Below are 21,912 nucleotides of genomic sequence, written 5' to 3'. Positions count from 1 at the left end.
ACATTTCTATGTTGTATTGCTTTATAAGTATTTAAAATTCTTTATTATAAAATTCTTTGTCTCTATCTACATGTTATTTTTGAGGAACTCGTTTCTGTATTAACACTGATTTCATAGCATCAGTGACATCTTCTCCTTTTTTTGTTTCCACCTCTACAGCCCAGGCATATTTCGATATATAGATAATTGTTCAAATTTATTCCTATCTATTGTTGGTGGATCAGTAAGCAGTTTAATCAACCAATTCCTTTGCTATGTTTCATCGAAACCTCGTATATGAAATTTCCTATGTTTAAAGTTTGTTTTTGCAGGTTTATGCAGCTCATTGGAAATTATTTTCTTCATTTTTTTCATTTGATTCATTATTCTAGGTTAGACAACTGAGCCAGAAATTCAATGATTGTAATGATTTCAATACTGCATTTCGTCTCCTTGATTTTTCGAAAAGGTTTATTATAGCTTTCCGACATACATTGAACTGTAATTCTATTGAATCAGTATTGACATCAAATTTTGAAAATTTAGAATCACTGTAAATTCTTTCTGCGATAAATTTTCATTAAAAAATATCCAACTTCTTCTCTAAAGTAGATATAGTTTCATTCAATGATGACAATGATATTTCACCAGATACTGAATCTTCCATATTGTTTATCTGTTCTCTCAAAGTGGATATAGTTTCTCTCAATAATCAAGTTTCATCATCCGATAGATCTATTGCTTCAATAAAATCTGCCAACAGTATTTTATGTAAGTTTTTAAATTCTCAATGCACAATATTATCAACACTTTTCTATGGGATCAACTATATTGCACAATCGTTCACCATCAATATCAAACTGATCGTCACTTGTTAATTGACATCCATTTCAGGAGGCCCTCTTACTAGACCAGGAGTAGATTCCCAATGCTTTCCAAGACGATGCACACTCATTTTTTCAGAAAATGATTTGAACACCACAAAAGTTAACACACGAATGATTAGTTGTCGACTATAGTTCAGAATATATACCTCTTTTAAGTATTATCTTAAATTCATCAAACTTGGTTTGAAGTGCTATTAACTTTGAATTTATTGTATTAATTGAATTGGCTGAAGAAGATGGATGAGTTTCCAGTGTATTTTTTACTGATACTGCTACATTATTTTCAACTTTAAATGCTATATCCGTCGTTTTTCTATTAAGTCCTTCTACTTTATTATCAAGTGATTGACTTTGACATCACTTGAATCTATAGCATCACCTATATTACACAATTTTTTCCCCAACGGCCCTGAAGTTGACTGTAACTAGGAGTCTAATATTGATCATGACGATTGATACTTATTTTTTTATTGAAGCGTATAAACTGTATGGTAGCCACTACGCGAATAAAAGATACTCAATTTTTTGACTTATATATCATAGAAATTTTGGGTAAAGTTTTTACTAAAAAAAAATTTTCAATAAATTTTGGGTAAAATTTTTCCTTTATTTGCTTCTTTAAGCTCTTCAATGATTGAAATTATCTCATTCAAATAAGTATTATTTCCCGCATTATAGGAAGCTATAAGTAGCCAGAATCGATCAACGAGCTCATAAGGATCATCCAAGTAGGTGAAATTTGTTGGTTGATTTTTTATTGAGATTTATATTGAGGTCAAAATTTCCTCATTTTGGTTAATAATCCACGACCATTATACTTTGCAACATACATATTGTATTTTTTACGATAATCAGTTCTGAGCTCTTGATTTGGATTATAATTTTTCCGAGCCATGTTTGTATATTTAACAATGTCACCAAAAATTCTTTTATCTCTTTTATTAACAGCAAGTTTATTGGGTAGTTTTTAAATAATAATAATTCAAGTAGCCCTGGTGTGCTTCTATAAACTTGATCAGCAATGAGAATTTTATTAACCTGAAAAACAATTTCTGAATCTCCGATATAAAACACATTTCCTCGAAGTTTTCTCACGCCACACTTTGTATCCATATTTCGATCATTATCTCTGAGCATTTTTATCTATTTATTTATTATTTTGGTGATTTTTAGGGGAGTGCTTCATATCATACTTGCTGTAGGCTTTTGCTATACAGCTTCCATTTTTACTGCTGATCCCTCCTTTTATCCTTCCACTGCTCTTCTTCCCCGCCTACAGCTTCTCTATCATTTCCTTCTACTGCTCTTTCTCCTTTTTCTTATTTTGTACTTTTGTATTTTCGATCATTTCATGCTTCAAATTATTTATAGGGATTGGTCTTTTCATGGCTTATAATATTGCTTGAACTTCTTTGCTTTGATTGATTTCTTCACGTTTTTTTCTAAATGTTATCGTTATAAATTGAGAAAGTATCCAGCTTCCGACGATTGAATTTTCTCTTTCTCGAGCTGGCATATTGTCTTTCATTCTTTGACATATTTACATTATCATCAATCTCCACGTTTTAAGATATTTGCAAGCATACTGACTTCTTTTTAGAATGATGTGTGTGTACGTATGTATGTATGTATGGATGGATGTATGTACGGACGTCAGCATTTGTTCGTTTTCGACATCTTAAGAACGGATAAAGATATCAACTTGAACCAAAATTTATTCGAAAGATATTATTATGAAGAAGACCTAAAAGAAATTTGGACGAATTCGATAGAGCCGTTTTTTTACAACAAAATAACTAAAAAAAAAAAAAAATGAAAAGATTAGCTACTTAAAATACTTTTAAACCAAACAATAACAATTTCATTTGAAAATTAAGTCGATATTGACTACACTACAAATCCAAGTGTTTTAAGTTAAAACATTTTAAACATTTAAACGTATGCAGTCACTTTTTAAATGTTTTCAAGTGCTTTAGAGAAAGCAACACTTCAAGTGTTTTATGGTAAAACATTTTATTTGCTTTTTATTTACGCCATGTAAAGCACTTGAAGTGTTTTATGAAATATTTATCGAATGTATCTGAAATATATTAAAAAGCTTTTTAAAAAGAATTCAATTATGAATTAAATAAAATTTTTATTGATATATTTTGAACAATGTAATTTAAACAATTTCTGATTAAATAAGATATAATGCTTAATAATTATGTCTATCAGAAATTTAGGAACTTGAATGAGAATGAATGATAAGGTTTCAAATATTGCAAATGAATATATTTAAATATTGCAATGAATATATTCATTTTTATTCTAACAAAAAAAATATTAAAAATAATATTACAAAAATACTATTTTATATAAGTAAAACTCGATTTTAATTGTTTCACACGTAAAAAAATATTCTATTCCTGTTCTATTACCTCAGTTTCAAGTTTTTGATCTATTTTCCTTAGAAACTTTACAACTACTGGATTTTTCTCAAATACAGTTCTAAAAATTTCATGATCGAGAAATTGTAACATGTGACGATATGGTTGGGGGTATTCAATATGCCACACATAATATGCTGCTAATAAACAAGTGATTACTTTTTCAATTGAAGGATTATCGATGTGCATGCGAATATTTTCATCAGCTACAATTATGGCATCTTGAATGTTCTGTTCAGTAGTATACAGAACACAACGAGGTGATTCATCTACTTCTACTTCAATATCTGTTAATGAAGTATTAACCTGTAAAAAATACACATTTTTTAACTTCCTTATAAAATGATACAAAAATACACACAATTTCAAAATGATTTAAAGTTTAAAACATACTTGTTTTAATATAAAGAGAGGCTTTATACTTTTTTTTATTTTTTTTCGATAGTTCACTATTTAAGGTAATCATGACCATTGCTTTAGATAATTCATGCGATTCTTCAACCTCAAAAAATTTAAATAACTTTTTCACCATCGAGTTGATGTTGTCGTTTATCATTTTCTGCGTCAAGTTTTTTAGGTTGTAGAATTCAAAAAGTAACTTAAATTATTTAAAAAGTAGAAAATAATAAATGATGAAAATGTGTGATTCTTGAATATACAAGACAGAATTTTAGTGTAGTATTTATAAATATTTTATTAATACCAAGTCACTATTCTGAAGTTGTGGATATCTATCAATGATTTCAGAAATTGATTGAGCAGTGTTTTCAATCCATTCACGTCGATCCTTCTGTGTAATTTTCAAGAGTCTGCGAATATGAGGAGTATTGCCTCCTTTCTTTTTCTGTTCTAGCTCTTTCAAAGCAACATTTACGTCAAAAGTCGACGGTTCTGATGTAGAAATCGGCGGTTCTGATATAAAAGATGAATTATTTTTACTATACAGCAATGAATGCATGTCTTAAAAAATCACAATTATACTTACGTTTCTATTGTAACAACATCAGCATTAGAAATTGATTTAATTATTTTTCCATTTGCATTCCTTTTAGCTGCTTGCTTCTTCGCAGTTTTTCGATGGTTCCTTATCCATGAGCTGAGGGTAGCTCTGACTATGGCCTTTACAGAAATGAAATTGAAAAAATTTGGTTTACAATAAAATGAAAATAAAAAGATAAAAATATTTACAGAATCTCCATTCTTCAATCCTAATGGTGGATAAACTTTGACAATGTTTTCTGCCATATTTTTATAATCAGTTTTAGATGGTATTCCTGCTGTTTTCTGCCATAAATACGTCCCCCAGTGATACATTAAATCCTTCTGAGCATGCACTACACCTATTTCGTCTACCTTTTGTTGTAAATCGGAATTTAGTGGAGGTAATGACTCGCCAAGTGAAATAATATTTCGTTTTACAGCAAATTTTTTTGTTGTACTCTTGGAAAATTCAACTTTAACATCTTTTTTATAATCTGAATTAAATACTGAACAAATATTAATATAAAACATAATAATTATAGCATCATGTATAGTAAATTTAACATCACCACAGGATTTTGCAGTAGAGGTTGATGCAACTGATGATAATTCACTAAAATTGAGATCAGATATTGGAGCAAGATTTTCTTTCACCTGTCAAAATTTTTTTTAAAAGAAAAAAGTAGTACCAATAGATTATCGAATTTATTACTCAGTCAATTAATTATTACACAATGTTAAGTATTATGATACATATATGACTTACTTCATCAACAGCTATATCATCTATCTGCTCTGCTTCCGAACATATTTGATTTTCCACGTGAGGTTCAGTATATAAAACTTTCATAGACATAGGCAATACTTCTTCTTTGTTAAGTATTTTTGATGAAACAGTAGAATTACTTTCTGTTAATATTGAAATGGTCGATTCAGGTAATGATGATGATAAAAAAATTATATTGAGTTTCATTTTATCAGGAATTTCATCATCATCTTCAACACCACACCATATTTGTGTGTCAGGATCTTGCATTTGAATGATGATACTTTTTCCATTGGCAGCTTCCGTTAACAGTTTATCACGAGCACAAATGTTTTGAATTTTTTCTCGCACAAGTTTAACATCTGAATGATTTTTATCAGACACAAATTTAACACATTTGCACTGTTGCCCCACTGCACAAAAAACCTTTTTTTCCATTATTCCACCAACGATTCACATAACACAAACAGTTGACTTACAAAAATAATTGATTAGTGATCACTGATAAATAATAAAAGACTACACAACATACGACTTGGCGCCAACGAACAGCAGAAACCTTTGTCACAGCACATGTATATTACTAATACTATTATATATTATACTAGTGTGTATATATATAGTATATTCTATACTAGTGTGTACATTCGTCGCGACACCTATTAGATTCAATTCAAACTGCCAAATTTTCTCGAACGGATGTGTTGATATGTGTAGTGACAATAACAAATCAATTGATAAATCGATGAATAAAAATTTTTTTAATTCGAGAAATTCAATTATTATATTAAAAAGGTTAAATAGAAAGGTTTCATAAAATATGAAGATTATACTTTCATAACATTATTGTGTGCTCAATATAAATATATAAAAATGAGTACAGAAATTAATAAAAAATGCTCAATGTGTTCTTTCACTAGTGTGTCAAAGTTGAATGTAATTAAACATATTGTACGGTATCATCGATTTGATCCAAGTTTTATGGTAAAATGTACTCAACATGGATGTGGGGCTACATACCAAAATTGGAAATCGTTCAACAATCATCTTTACCGCAAACATTCAACGATTTTAAGAGCAGAGGGAAATATAACGGCTGATAACATAGAAAATACAAATGACATTGAGACAGAAGAAGAAATTCATGATGCATCACTAAACGAAGATGAACCTCTAAGTGAGTTCACAATTATATTATTGTTCTTATATTTAATTAACAATTTGCAAGTAATAATATTTTTGAATTATATTAATATAAAATAAGTAGTCTATTTTAATCAAAATCACATTCGAGTTTCAGGGTTTAATCATTCAATAGAGTCACTTCAATGGCATGCTGCAAAATTTTTTATCAATATACGTGAAAACTGTAAAGTTTCGCAAAATGCGATGAATAAGGTTATCGATGGAGTCACTCATTTGTTGGACATTTATTTTTCTTTAATTATGGTAAGTTGATAGATAAAAATTAGTCTGTATGTAATCATTAATTCTTACTACGACTATTCTACGTGACTTGAGATGCATTGTTTTTTATTTAGATAATTCTTCCTTTTAACAACTTTTTATTTCACAAATTGTTTGATAGATCTTATGTTAATTGGTAAATCATTTATTAATATTTATATTTTTATTAAGTATCTGTATCTAATGAAATATTATACATACTATTTCCAGAAAGAGATGAGAGAAGCAGCAGATTCTCAAACTCAAATGTTGACAGTGCAGTGCATTGAAGACATTTTTATTGAAAAGTACCCTTCTTCAATGATTTTTTCTCACCTAACAACTGAAGATGATTTGGAAAAATTTCTTGTAGAAGAAATAGATTTGGTCTTGCCTCGAGAAAAAAAATTATCCACAAACTTTGTTTGGAGGAAAAAAGAAGGACCAAGAGGGGAGACAACAATGAAAATATGTAAAGCTGATAATAATGCATATGTAGTTCCTTTTTTGGAGAATTTAAAAAATTTATTGATGAATGATGAGATCAGAGCTAATGTAGATAATCCTTTACAATACATTAATGGCACTTATCGAACTGTTTTGGATGGTAGTTACTATCGAGAAAATGAGTTTTTTAGACAGAATCCAAATTCTTTGGCTATAATATTATATTATGACGATTTAGGAATAGCTAACGTATCAGGTAGTAGTGCCAAATCTCAAAAACTGTCTATGTTTTATTGGGTACTTGCTAATATCAGACCAGAACTTAGATTATTAAAGAATGCCATTCAATTACTGGCTATTGTAAAAACAAAACATATAAAGAATCCAGATAATCTACGAAAAATTTTACAATTTTTTGTTGATGACATAGTTAAATTACAGACGATAGGGATTGATATCGTCATAAATAATACTGTAAAAAATTATAAAGGGTCTCTCTTATTTTTTGCCGGAGATACACCTGCATCAGCATTGATAGGTGGATTTAAAGAGTCTGTTTCAGCAACACGTCCTTGTCGCTCTTGCATGGTTGCATACGAAGACCTTAAAAGATTTTTCACTGAAGAAGATTTTATTTTAAGAAACCTAGATAATCATGAGGATCATTTAAATGCAATAAACGAACCCAATTTAAGTGAAGGGGCAAGGGATTTTTGGAAGAAAACTTATGGAATTAATCGAAGAAGTTCATTAATGAATATACCTCATTTTGACATAACAGCTGGTTTACCCCAAGATTGTATGCACGTATTAATTGAAGGTGTTACAGAAATCACATGTCGATTATTCTTATGTCATATCATCATGAACGAAAAACTTTGTTTACTCAATAATATTAATAATAATATATCAACTTTTAATTATGGACATTTAGAATCAAGTAAATCAGCTATCATTCATAAAGATGAATTGGCCATAGACAAGCCTTTACGCCAAAGTGCACTACAAATGTTTGCATTAGCACACACGCTGCCATTTTTAATCGATGAATGGGTATACTTTTGTGAAAGAGAAGGGCTTAGAAAACGACTTGAACATTATATTTTACTACTTCAAATCATGAATTTGTGTCTTTCCTACGAAATCAGTGCTGACTCTGTAAATTTATTGAGTCAAAGCATTGAATTATTTTTGTCGCAATCAATTTTATTATATCCTGATCATTTTGTTCTAAAATTTCATTTTCTAATTCATGTTCCACGTTATATAAAATTATTTGGACCTGCACAACAACAATGGTGCTTCAGATTTGAGTCAGCTCACGCATATTTCATGTCTCTGGTTCCAGTTGTTCGGAATTTCAAAAATATGCCCTATACACTATCTTATCGTCATCAAGTACGTCTTTGCTCTCATCTTAATTCTTACCCGAAGTATTCATCAAAGATCTTTTTAATCAAAGGAAATGAAATTACTCCAGGTCCTACAGTTAGATTACAAAATTTATCTTATGCCAATTTACTTTATGAGTATGTTGGTGAATTAGAAAGAAATGTATGTCAAGTGATGCGATCCCCTAAAATTATTATACATGATACCGCATATCAAAATCAATCTATTATTTTATTAGAGTGTGATGAAAATTTTTTGCCAGTTTTCGGTGAGATTTGTGACGTATGTATTCTGAATGGTAATATTTTTCTTATTGCAATATTGTTAGAAACAGTTTGTTATAAGCCGACATTGAATGCTTACAACATTATAAAAACAATAAATAATGAAAGAATTGCGATAAAACTGAATAATTTAATATTTTCACATCCGATTTCCAGCTTCAATGTTCGGAATGAAAAGTATGTTTTATTAATTAACCACGAAAGATGTGAATTACAGACACATATTTGAATTGTTGTAATATTTGAAATTTTTAAATACAATTAAAAATAACAGGACAATCTTATTTTTTCAAATAATATATATATATATACCACGTTTCTTGTAATTTTAATTTTAAATCGATTATTTAAAACGTGAAAAATGTTTTAATTCATTAAAGCGCTTAAAGAGTTTTGTAGCTTTTGCGTATAAAACATTCAAACTGAAGAATATTTGTTTTAACTGTATATCAAAACATCTTACGATGATTCAAACATTTTAAATGTTTCAACTTAAAACACTTGGATTTGTAGTGTAGACATTATTGTTTACAACCAAATATGACCCTTAACAATCACGCATTGTTTATAACAATATGAATTTGTTATAATCTAGGAGATGAAAGAATGTACACTTGTCACTAAATTATATGGCGAAAAATCAGCTATTGACTTCACATCTGAAGATTCTATAGTTGAATCTTTAGGTTTCAAATGAAAAATTTATAAAGCAGAAGAAGTATATAAATCAGAAAAACCAACATCAAAATTGAGTATTAATGCAATGTGTGTAGAGTGTAATAGTACAAGTAGTACATACATAAGTAATCAATTTGCTCATACAATTCATGCATTTTTTCCGTCGGTCCCACCAGGATATAAAATTATCGAATCACTAATAAGTCATTTATCTTCCAGTTACCGTGAGGAAAAAACATTATCTACAGATACGAGTTGTGGATCAAGACGGAAAATTAATTAATAATCGATTTGAATCAGTCATGTAAGGGTACACCTAGAAAGTCTCGGTTTAGACTTAATTTAAAAATTGTTAGATTTAAATTTAGTTTTTCGTGCTTAATACCATGAAGGCGACGGCGTAAAAAATTTAAGAAAAAATTGTTCAAGATGAGTCTATGAGATTCACGAGATGAGTGTGACTTTTGACCCAGGGTCTATTAATGTCCTGACTCTGTGATTGGTCAGCTCAGTTGAGACGTTGACGAGTGCTGTTGCTTATACTGAAGAATTGAATTCGAGTCTCAACGACCTCAACCCTCCTGGAACCGAAGTACCATGTGCTAAGGTCATACCACTGTTCAATCTATCCGTCGCAAGCTTCTTTTCAGTCAGTAGCGTGTCTAAAGCTGTAGATGACTGTGTTAATAGAGTGTTGAGTGCTAAGTGTAGAGTGTTGAAGACTGCTGCGAGTTCCTAGCGGGAGTTTGAGCTTAAAGGCGTAGTGTGAGATTGCACCCTTTGGGTGATTTCGTCGTGGAGACGTGAGTGATGCCGTTGGTTGCATGTACGACGAGAACACTTGCTTCTGCAGGAGTGAGTGTTATGCCTGCCGAAGCAATTAATGCACAGACGTTTGGTATTCACTAACTTGATTTGCTCTGCAGATGGAACGAGGTGGAAGTCATTCTACTCAGCCGGAAAGTGCCCTTGGTTGCAATAGTCACACACAAACACCTTCGGAGTCTGCTGAAAAGGCTGGGCTTGTTCGACGTGACTCGCCCTTGGATGACCTCTTGATTGCTGTTCTTTTGCGTCGTTGTCTAGTTTCCTAGGCACATAGTACACCAATATACAATTCTAGTTCTCAGTAGATTGGTCCATTAGTTGCATTTGACTGCATTTCTCACCATCATTAGAAGGCGTGACAGATGCTCAAAACGTGTGGGGAAGAAGAGATCCAGTTGCGCGAAGATCAGCCTGCGCTTATTGGAGTTCAACTCACTCCAAGCTGCAGTAAACCCTTGCTCGGTTCGAGGAAGAGTGTTAATGAGTTCGTGGAGATCACCTTCTGTGTAGTGCAGGAGATATGCAAACATGGTTACTCCATCAATGAGTTGATCCTTGATAACTCTCGAGGTGAAAGATTCTTCAAATTGAATCCATGATGCAAAGTCGCGCTTGAACGTTCGCGATGGAAGTTTTGGCAAGCTTGATAAGTGAGGAAAAGCTGAAGTGACTAGTTGAGTGGTGCTGCCTCCTTGCGACCTGCAACTTCCTTGAGTGTGGTTTTGATGCGAGCTATATGCAGCTGCGCATCAGCGAATGAGTGGAGATTCGATGTCCAATAATCGTGACGATGTGTTGCAGAAGGCCGCGTGTGCGCCAAATATTCATGAGCCTCAACAAACTCTTTGTGAGTCTCTTTAACGCGAGACTTAAATATTTCTAGGTCTGCAAGCGACATCGTGGCTCCTATCTGACGCATAGAAGAACAGAAATTATCGATAAGCTCTAACATGCCCAGTTGAGTGTTGAGTTTGTTCTGCAGGTCGCTGGGAATGACGAGAGGAGATGTAGATCGTGAACGCCGTTTTGCGCGGCTGAGTGTTGTTGGTTGTTGAGTACGCACAGAAGGTTGTCCTCCGTGAGATAAAATGTCTTGTAGAGGAGTTGAGAAGTTGGCTGGTGATGTGACGTCACCAGGTGAGTGCTGAGCAGAGGCTGAAGGCACTGCAATAGACAATAACTAAGTGGGCGGAGTGCTAGACGACTCAGGTTTAGCGCCTGGTTGCTTCTCAGTTGTCTTTGTCTCAGACATGATGCTGCTGAATTTATAAAATTACAGAACTAACTAGACAGGTCAACAAGTTCACTAATAGCACATGAACTCACAAGATGCACTGATATAGTCACTGGAGTGTCACTAACTGTCACAAGTTCAGACAGGAGTAAGATAGTATTACACTAACTCTAAATCGCAACTGAAATAGTAATAAGGTGATAATTATTTACTCATCCGGCTCGAAGGACCATGTAAAAAATTCGAGCTATTAAACTTTTTTTTTTTGAAAGATTGGAATTACATTTTCCGTGCCCTAAATATGCATTCTTGTTCAGCACAAAAAAACGTATAGCCTACTAAAATTTTATATAAATTGAGCTTCTCGACGTAAAATATGCACAAAATGTTTAATTTTAGGTTGATGTTCGAAATAACTTCAAAATTATCATGTCGTAATACTTGTTAGAGATCAAGTTATTATCTGATTACGTAGCCAAAGGAAAAATAATTAAGTTATCACACTTACATTCAAATCATGTTGAAAAATTTTAAATATCTTGTTCTTGGATCTACATACTTACAACCCACGAATAGAGAGCAGTAAAATGTAACTATGCAGCATGATATGATTAAAATTGACAGAAATTATGTATTTTGCCTCGAATTGTCTTATCAATATCAATTCGTTCACTATTACTATAAGGCTTTTTTCTATCCGAAAGAAATTAAAACCAATTTGGTAAACTGATGGAGTAGTGTTGAATACAATTATGGTGCATAGTAAGTAGTTAATGCTTTCAAACATTATTTATGTTTTGTTAAAGAATTTTTATAGTGAAACGTGAAAAACACATTTTAGCTCTGAAGAACACAGTTTTAATTTGTTTTCGTAAATGCATGAGAAATAACAAAAATGTGTTATAATTTTGATTTATTTGTGTTACTTAGAAAATTTACATTTATATTATAGCTCTAGTATGTACAAAATGTTAAGTATTACTATTGCTTGACAGTTTAACTTATGGTGAGACGTATTTTCAAGTTATTCATGAAAACAATCATTTTCATAATTTTCTCCTTCTCATGCTAACTCATCTAAAATTTTTTGGAGAAATATTGAATTTGTCACGATTTTCTTTTTTTTTTTTATAAATAAAAAGTTAAAGTAATAGTCTAGTAATAGTTACTGCAGCAACAGTTACTATGACAATCAATACTCTACCAATGATTATTTGCCATTTTTACGATAACGACAGGTGGGTGTTAAATAGTATTGATAAATATATTATTCATGATTAGTGAAAAAATTATTAAGTAGGACCTAGTCAATATCCGTTCTCAGTGGGTGTTGAGGTTCAGGAAAGTCTTGTTATGTGGAATTGTAAGTAAATCAAACGTATAAGTTCAGACGTCCTGTGATATGTGAGTCAGTAGTATATTGCTTATCTATCTGTACTACTATATAAATTTTTGTGTCTTTTTGTCTGTTCTAGTTTACTTATATCAGGTTTTAATTCACGTAATCTTAGGATAGATGAAATTTTTTAGGGAATTTAGAATTAGGTCCCCTTAAAAAAGTACAATCTGACACCCGGCAGGAGTTGAAATCACCCTTCGAACGTTTTTTAATGCATTTCTTCATACTCGTTCTTATTTTTTCGAAGAAAATGATACATACAACGAAATTTTTCAATGAACAGTTGTAGTAGCTACAATTTTACATTAAAAAAATCAGATCTGCATACCGTTAGCTGTAACAGGTAAAAAGTTGTTGGCCATTTATGGTTAATGAAATTAGAAACGGTAAAAATATTGAACAGCTCTTGGGTACGATACTGCTGTGAGAGAGACAGATCGATATGTCTCTCTCTCTCTCTCGCTCTCTCTCACTCACTGTCCAGTTTTTTATCACAATCAACGAGCCGGATCAAAATCCATAGGATACACAAGGAGGATTGTATTTATGTATTACAAATATAGGACAGAATAGCTGACATGACAAGATCAAAATTTTTTAGACATGTAGTACGTACAGTCAAAGTTCGTTAGTGTCAACACGTTGAAGCAATGTTTATAAAGTGTTGCATTAAATGTGTGTAAGTAACGCACAACATTGTAAATAAAAAAATTTTAGTTTTAACGAAAGTGACTAATTGCGGAATTTATATTAATACTTCTATAAAATTGACGTTATCAAATTTACATTTCTATTTGGTTTTCAAAGAGAATTTATTTGAACGTTTGCATCAAATATTCAGTGTAGGTTATTTCTATGACTTAAACGTAAAGAAGCACTTTATTATCAATCGGACTCAGACCGTCTCAGTAGAAATAACTAGAACAGAACACGTGAATTGTTTCTAACATTGGGTAATGACAGTTAGTTGAGTGTTGACCGTCATAGCAATGTCTATTGGCAAAACTGCTGGCAAGGTTACTCGAGATCTACGGTTCCTCTGAGTGTTATATTCTCATTGAGTATGGAGACTCAACGGGACTCAATTGAAATCTAAGAGTTATCACATCATGAACTGTTACATCAAAACGTGAATTTAATAATTCTACTAATCATTCGGAGCTATTTAATATAACTTTGAACCAAAGCTTAATTATATCTTTTGTACGTAACATGTTACAAAAATTTATCCAGTAAAATATGTATATTATTTCAGAAGTCAGTTATAACTTATAAAATAACCAAGTGTGAATATCTTTTACATTGTGTAGAACCGAAAATTATTGATTAAGTTCATTTATTTAGAGCTAAAAGATCGATAGCGATCGAGCTACGCCGTAGGATGTGGTCGGGGGAGGTGCACTCACTCAATAGACACTTTTCTTGAGCTTATTATCAGGTTTATTACAAAAATAAATTATTTATTAAGTTAACAATTACTTATTAACAATTTACGAGCTTAATTGAACTTTACTTTAACAGAATTGAATTTATCAAGAGCTTGAAATGATTAGGATTTGCAAAATAGGAACGAGCGATAATCGAGCACGTGTACTTGAGCTTCGCTTGAACGTTTATAGCTGCAAACACGTTGTAGCCGGCGTCGGTAGACCTAGCACAATGATAGAGCAACTGTCATTGGCTAGATTGGAGAAGAAGAGCTAGGATTCGCCGAGCGCTGAAACAAGAGCTGGAATAGGGCGAGCGGATCGGGTGAGCTCGACTGAGCACGAGCTGGGACGATAGCAAGTCCAACTGCGAGATTGCGATTAACCTCTCGCAGCACATTGACTTAATAAATAATTTACTTATTTTGGTTGTGTTCACACGTAGTAATAATCGAAATTTAGCCTTGAATTTTTATTTTTGATTACAGAAGCAGTGGCTTATGAATTCGGACCTGGTAGAGGTCTCATAACATATACGTTTCCAACCACTCAAAGACCAGAATCGAAGAAAGATAGCATCGCTCTGGGATTTATTACGAGTATAAATGATGCGGTACTCCTACGAATAGATTCAGCAACAAGCGCCGATTATTTGGAAATCGGAATTGTGAGTGAATTTCTCTAATATAAGTTTTCTAGAATATATATATGTGCTCAATACAAAGTCTCGAAAGTTTCAAATATAAATATCGATAATTGTAATCGTGTTTCAAATTAAACGCGAAGATTCGAATTAAATTGCGTTAATTACTTTGTCAGATAAATCATGCCAATTTTAATTTAGAAATTATATCTGAAAATTTTTGAGCATATGCTGAAAAATAAAAAAATGATGACTTTAGGGTCCTATTTGTTTTTAATAAAATCTGTATATTATTTATACTATACGATAGCCGCACATCTTCTTCACTGTGCCGTTTTATCCTTATTAATTCTAGAATGTTTGCCAATGAAATCATTTCCGCTCTACTACTGCCTTCATATATCAACATCTATTAAGAAAAAGATTACTTTAAATAATTCTTGTTGTGAATGATCGTTATGAAACCTGCATGATTTTTGAGATGTTTTCTAACTTCGTGTGTTTTTTTCCTATATTTTTTTCAAACTATCATTGATAATTTTTGTCTTTCCACATCGAATTTGTCTCATCTATCATTTTTCTAGCTAAATTTGGCGCTTAGATAGAGTCCCGTGGCATTTGTTGTTAAAATTTTTTCATTTGTTAGAAAAATTCTGTTCTGACTTGGTCTAAGGTACTCTATCGACGGCCTAACATTTTTCTCCCCACCGAATAATTAGATGACTCGAGGTCTCTCCTGCCAACTCATTTTCGCCAATTAGACAACTCTCACTAATTCCTAGACGTATATATCCCTTTTCGAAGGGCCTAGAAGCTTCGAGAACGCAGAGGTTTCGGGAAAAACAGTATGTATTAGTCAGTATTCGCCGGTTACTACGAGTATTCGTACGTAGCTCGTACTCGGACGACTCTTGGGCATCATCGGACGATGCAGATCTACAGACAACTCGTTGTAACAGTCAACTCGGTACGTGTGTACTAGCAGAGAGCTCACGCAGTCGAACTCTCTAGTGAAAACCCAGACAACTCCTCAGACATAGACTAACTCACCAGTTAATCATCTATAGTGATGATTATGAACTCATCAGGCAGTCTACCTCTTAGAAGACATCCTCAGGAAGCTCATGTTGATCCGCATCAGCACCTTCTTACAAAAGGCGCGAATGATGTCGGCTTCGACGCCTCACGGCCTCATGGACAGACACACACACAAGATCCATACACGAACAACTCGCTTGTGTCTGTGTGGCTGACGCCAACACAATGAAACAGACTACTCAAAAAAATCAGGCTACTCCTAGTACAGAGACCAGTACAGGAAAACTTACAACTTTCCTGTAATCCTCTACTATTCAGTCAACTCATCTGTGAACTCTGTGTGAAATTTCCGTGAACTCAAGACTGTACAGACAATTCAAAGACTCTGTTATTGTTATTTTTCTATTACTGTGATTTTAGTAACTCATTTACACCGTTCAAAAGTCCCGACTGTTCTAGCATCCAAACATCCTAAAAAATACAGTCCACAAAGTCCCGACTTCTCACTCAGCCGACTCAAAGTCAGAACAAATTCAATCTATCTAAACGCAAAATCAATTCAGAATCATTGTTGTTAAATTTAGTAAAAATTTTTTTTCAATAAATCGATTTTTAGCGCCACTACGGTTATTCAAACCTAATTTAAACCTAATCCAAACTAATCGAAAGAACTGATAGCAATAAAGACTGTTTGTTAACCTCAAAAATTCCATTGCTCCCGATGTTATAAATTCATGTTGGCAAAATTAATATAGACATTGTACAATCAATTCAGCGTTCAATTTATTTCCTAGCCGAACAGAATAATAGTTTCAAGTTTATTTTATGTTACCTGTTGAAAAAAAAAGGTCAATTTTGAGCGCCACTTATGAACTGAAAAGTAATGCGAGGTGGTCATCATCGATTTAGATGACGTGTCTTTGTAACAATCTACGTCGAAAATAATGAACCTCGTATTTTTTTTTTTTGGAAAAATAATGTTTCGAAGAGGTTGAAAGCACCCACAAAGTTGACACCCTATAAAGATGGTTTTTAATCTTCACATATTTCGAATCGAGATTTTTCAAAACAACCTTGAACGTTTAAATCAACATAAAAAATAATGAAAAATAACTTTATATACATATTAAAAAAACTTGCAGATATACATTCTTTTTTATTAAAAATAACAAAAAGTCTGTAACTCAAAACTAAAAATTATTTTTTTCAGGAACCAATTTTTATTGAAAGAGTATAAAAAATTACGAGATACGTAAAATAATAATATAATTCTTATCACAGTCACTGATGATCTTTTTTTGAGGAAAATTATTTCTGTAACTGTAATATACGGATTATTCAATGCTAGCATTCTGAACGAATTTAACATATTTTAATCATCTAAGAAATTTTTAATTAAATTGAATTTTTTTTTGCATTTATCTTTAATACTGTAGTGAATAAATATTTTTGCATCTTGTATTTATTTTAATTTTTGTTGAATGATGCTGAAATACAATTGAAGGATCACGTTAAACAAATATAATTGAATGCAATGAATGACTAAACTGATATCGAAATGATGGAGAAGAATTCATGACATTTTGAAAAACTGTGTAACGATTGGAAACCAGACATTGTACAGGACAAAGAATATGCATCTGCAATTTATGAACGAAAAGTGTCTGATGAAGTATGTACTACTGATAAAAAAAGCTTTAGTCATGATTATGAAATGTGAGCAGTTAAGTATTGGTAAAGTTGTAAGAAAAAGAATTTAAGTATTAATAGTGTCAAACAAAAATTTAAAAAAGTACAGTCTACTCGACAATTAAAACGCTGAGCACATCAATTGGACCAACGTGAAACATAGGAAGAAAAAATAGCTCAAATTTGCAAATATACGTAGAAAAATTTTAAAACTGCGATCGATGATGTGATGATAGTCCATGATTCTGATTAAAAAAAATAAGCATTATCAGCCAAAAAAATTTACAATCTATTGATCTCTGTTTTCAAGCATCTCCAACGTAAATACTATTATTCAAAAGAGCTCACTATACTGTTCCTCATAAAATTAACAAATTCATATCATCAGAAACGATTGAAGATCGTAAAATATTAAAACAAACATCAGAAGTGTTCGTTAACGATGTAAAATCGAAAATTCAATCATATGGTTTAGACAACATATATAATTCTGATCAAAGTGACTTTCAATTAGAAGTACCAGCTGGTATCAGCTGGTAGAAAACACCTTACTTCCCTTTTTCTTGTGTTAAAAGAACCAACTGGAAAACTTGGTCTACGGGTAGAAGCATTGTTTTTTAGACCAGATAATGTACACGTAGAAATATTGAAATCTAAATAACTACTTCTGGTAAACAATTCGATTTAAATATTATATTATATGATATATTCTAGAAGATTATATATCAATTTTTTTTAGAACACTTCAAAATCTGGTTAAAGGATGTATTTTTTCGGAATGTTGGATAAAATAGTTTACTTTTCATTGATTCGTGAACTGGACATTGTTCTGAAGCTGACACATCTGCCAAAACACCGGATAAAGAAATTGAGATAATGGTTATTTTTGAAAGGGCTACTGTACTAATTCAAAAATTAGATGCTTTTGGGTTTAGAATATAGAAAAACTTTGTAAGACATTTTCCATACAGTGTCTTATTATGAGAAAATGATTTAAATTTACCCTTAAAAAATAATATTATTAAATTACAATCACTAAGTCATAATCAACTCTTGTCCCGCGGTACATTTATTTTAAAATCTAGTCGATTTTCCATTTGGCGATAACTGTAAGTCTCGCTGCAAAATTCCGGAATAAAAAAAATATTGCAATTATCCGTTGTGCATGGTGTGAAAATTAATGTGTCTTGAACATTTTTTAAATAATCATCATATATACAATGCGTACGATGAATAAATAATTCATCTTCGTTATTTTGATACAACTCTGGGAAAAAAGGGAAAAAACGTTTTGCGCAGTTTTTTATGCTCTTTCGATCAAAATTGGTCTTATTGATAGAAAAATTATAGTTTTTGAGTGATAGTTTTTTTATTATTTTTACTAAAAAAAAAGTATATTTGCAAGTTTTTTAAATATGTATATAAATTTATTTTTTATCATCTCTTATGTTGTTTCTAACGTACTAAGTCGTTTTTAAAAATTAGATTAGAACAATGTGAAAATTAAAAATCACTTTCATAGGGTGTCAAAATCAGGAACCGCAGCTCAATCGACAGCGACTACTTCGCGAGGTTTCCTTGTTAGAACTTTAAGTAATGCTATAAATTATCCGATCATTTTTTAGCATTTGTTCTTATTCTTAGGCAATTTGCGTTCCGAACATGAGTCTTTTTGTTCTGCGAATGCCTATTTTCTGATGCATTCTCTGATTTAATCAAAATTAGCTGAGTTTGATTTTTCTCAGCAGAAATTTACACTTACTTGATCGCTTGGAAAATAATGAGTTTGATGAATGTAAAGTCTTGTAATTGCGTTAAAAAAAGGCAGATCGAATGGAGAAAATTAACCTGTAACCTCGGAAAATATGTGTCATCTACCAAGAATTTAGTAGTGACATATCATAATATCTTTTATTAGATAACTTATACAGAATATTGATTGAAAACGTCATGAATAGTTTAATAACGTATTTCTTGAATATCACACCTCCTACAGTGATCAACAAATTCTGTATAAAAATCATTCGATAAATCGCGCGGTCTTTTACGTACCTAAATTTTGTCGTATCTAATGAATTGATTTTGTTATAAGTTTATCAGTTTAATAATTATCCGATTTTTCCGAAAATTTAGTTTCATATGTTTGATCATATCTTATAGCCGTTGGACACATTTTTGATAGGCTTATTCTTTACATCTATTAAACCACAATTTCTAAACTGGTTTTATAAATTTTCAGACTGAAGGCAACATTTTTACTATTTTCAACGTGGGAACGATGGATCATCCAATTAGCGAAACTACAGTCAAAGTAAATGATAATCAATACCACATAATGAGATTTCTACGGAACGGTGCAAATAGCACGTTACAAGTTGATGATTATGATCTTCAGTCAAGTCATCCCTCAGGTAGGCTAGTTACTTTGAACCTTGTACTCTGTATTTGAAATTTCTTTGTTACGTGTTATCTTCAATAAAATTAATCGAAAGAATGTATATAAAGAAGACTAAACATTCAAATAATCTACTCTACTCAAAACGTGCTTGTAATTACGAAACAATAACTCGTATACAATAGTTACTCTTTTATTTGTTGGTCTTGTTTATCACTTTAGGAAATTATAAGAATAATTATGATCATTATGATCATTTTATGTATTTAAGACAATGATAATGTCGTATTAAATAATCCTCATACGCGTACGATTACATATACCTGCAGTATCATATAGTGAACATGTATTTCTTGATTCTTTTGAATGCTCAATACAAGCTTCTTTTCTCCAAAATGCGCCTGATTCCATCAGATGTTCAGTGATTGTGATTTGGTACTAGGCAGAAAGTGTAAAATGGTCGAGATTGATAAAACGTTCTTGAAAAAAAAATCCCAAATGGTAATAACCATTTTTCTTTCATTTGCAAGGAAAACATAATTAGAATAATTATATCGAAAGGAAGTTGCAGCTGCATGTTTAATAGAATGTAAATTCATCAGCATTACGGATATGTGCAGATAACGCAAACACTATGAATAGGTTTCACGAATGTATATTACTTATTTTTTTTGCAAACAATTCCTGGTATTACACTTGTAGTTGGAAAAAAATTTTTAATTGTATTTTAACTCGTTAAGGAGGTTTTTTACCTAACGTAGGATTTTTTTTAAACAGAACTTTATTTTATTTTATTTGTAACAGGTAAAGTTAAAAGTTCGGCCGTTTTCGAAGCAAGGTTATATTATAATTCGATTCTTTTTGTTAATAATGGATAATTTTCTTATTTTAATTATTGATACAGGATGTTTCGTCGATTTGAGCTGAATCCAATATTTTACTTAACTATGGTTGCCTGGTAGCAATTTTTAGATATCGGGAGAAGTGTAATAAATGTGTATATTTTCATTGATAATTTAATTGTGTTATATTTAAAAAATATTACACAATATTCCTACTTACAAACATCTAAACAATAAATTTCAAACTCTTGTCGACGCAAACGGCCACTTATTTTTTCTACTCTGGTTTTCTAATAAGAATTTACATTTTTAGTAAAACAAACACTGAAGTTTGCATTCAACAACACTCGAAACTTGTTGCATCGTGACAAACACGTGCGTCAGTTGATGGAATCGGAGTACGTCGACACCAGTTTGGCGTAGTTTAATGTAATTTTACCCATCTCGTTTCTAGTGTAAAAATTATTATACAAGATGTGCAAAAAATCGACGTCAATATTGACACGATCGTAATCTAGAGCGGAAATAGGAACAAAAGTTCCTCAGCAAAAAGTTTGCCAAATAAATACTTCGGAAGACATATGAAGTTTAAAAACTTAACACTGAGCTAATCACGTGTAAGTCACCAGCGACAAAAAGCTGAGTGCGTTACGAATGATGAAAACGATCTCCGTTCAATCATCCATTCATCCAAATAAATTTTCTAGATTGAACATGAATAAACGCAGCAGTCATAATCCAAGAGTAGGGAGACGGTTTCTTCTTAAAATCATTGAATCTGAGAGAGAATGAATTTTCCTGTCCACTTTGGTCGCTATTTATTTGTAGATGTCGTACTTGATATCAATTAATTTGTCTGCGAGGTTTTGAAGTCGAATAAAATTGAGTATTCCTTTTATTAATTTCGATGAAAAGTGTGAAAAAAAGTATTGTCGATTTCTGCATAACTGAAAGGTTATAAATAAAAATGTGCAGATTCTAGTAGGAAAAAATCGTCCATAAAAAATAAACTCAATGACGCGTACACTTTTTTTGCCTGTGAATAGTTTTTTTAGAATCCTCGTGCAATTTTACATAAAGATAACCTCAGTTTGAAATGGGAGGTTAAATTCGGTAGTACCCCTATTT

General features: G+C 31.7%; 1 protein-coding gene across 2 annotated transcripts in view; it reads left to right on the top strand.

Moving 5' to 3' along the window:
• Positions 1 to 21,912, top strand: part of Nrx-1 (Neurexin 1) — a 763,150-nt gene that overhangs the window by 704,810 nt on the left and 36,428 nt on the right. For both annotated transcript variants that reach the window (XM_035088915.1, XM_035088914.1), the window contains 2 exons: positions 14,666 to 14,844; positions 19,787 to 19,958. In XM_035088915.1, the coding sequence (XP_034944806.1) occupies positions 14,666 to 14,844; positions 19,787 to 19,958 (351 nt within the window). The remainder of the gene's footprint in view (positions 1 to 14,665; positions 14,845 to 19,786; positions 19,959 to 21,912) is intronic.

The sequence above is a fragment of the Chelonus insularis genome, unplaced genomic scaffold, assembly GCF_013357705.1.
Source record: "Chelonus insularis isolate UGA/USDA-ARS -01 unplaced genomic scaffold, ASM1335770v1 contig_56_pilon, whole genome shotgun sequence".
In the NCBI taxonomy this organism is placed as follows: Eukaryota; Metazoa; Arthropoda; class Insecta; order Hymenoptera; family Braconidae; genus Chelonus; species Chelonus insularis.
Note: the sequence above shows the minus strand (reverse complement) of the source record. Positions and strands in the feature narration are given on the sequence as shown.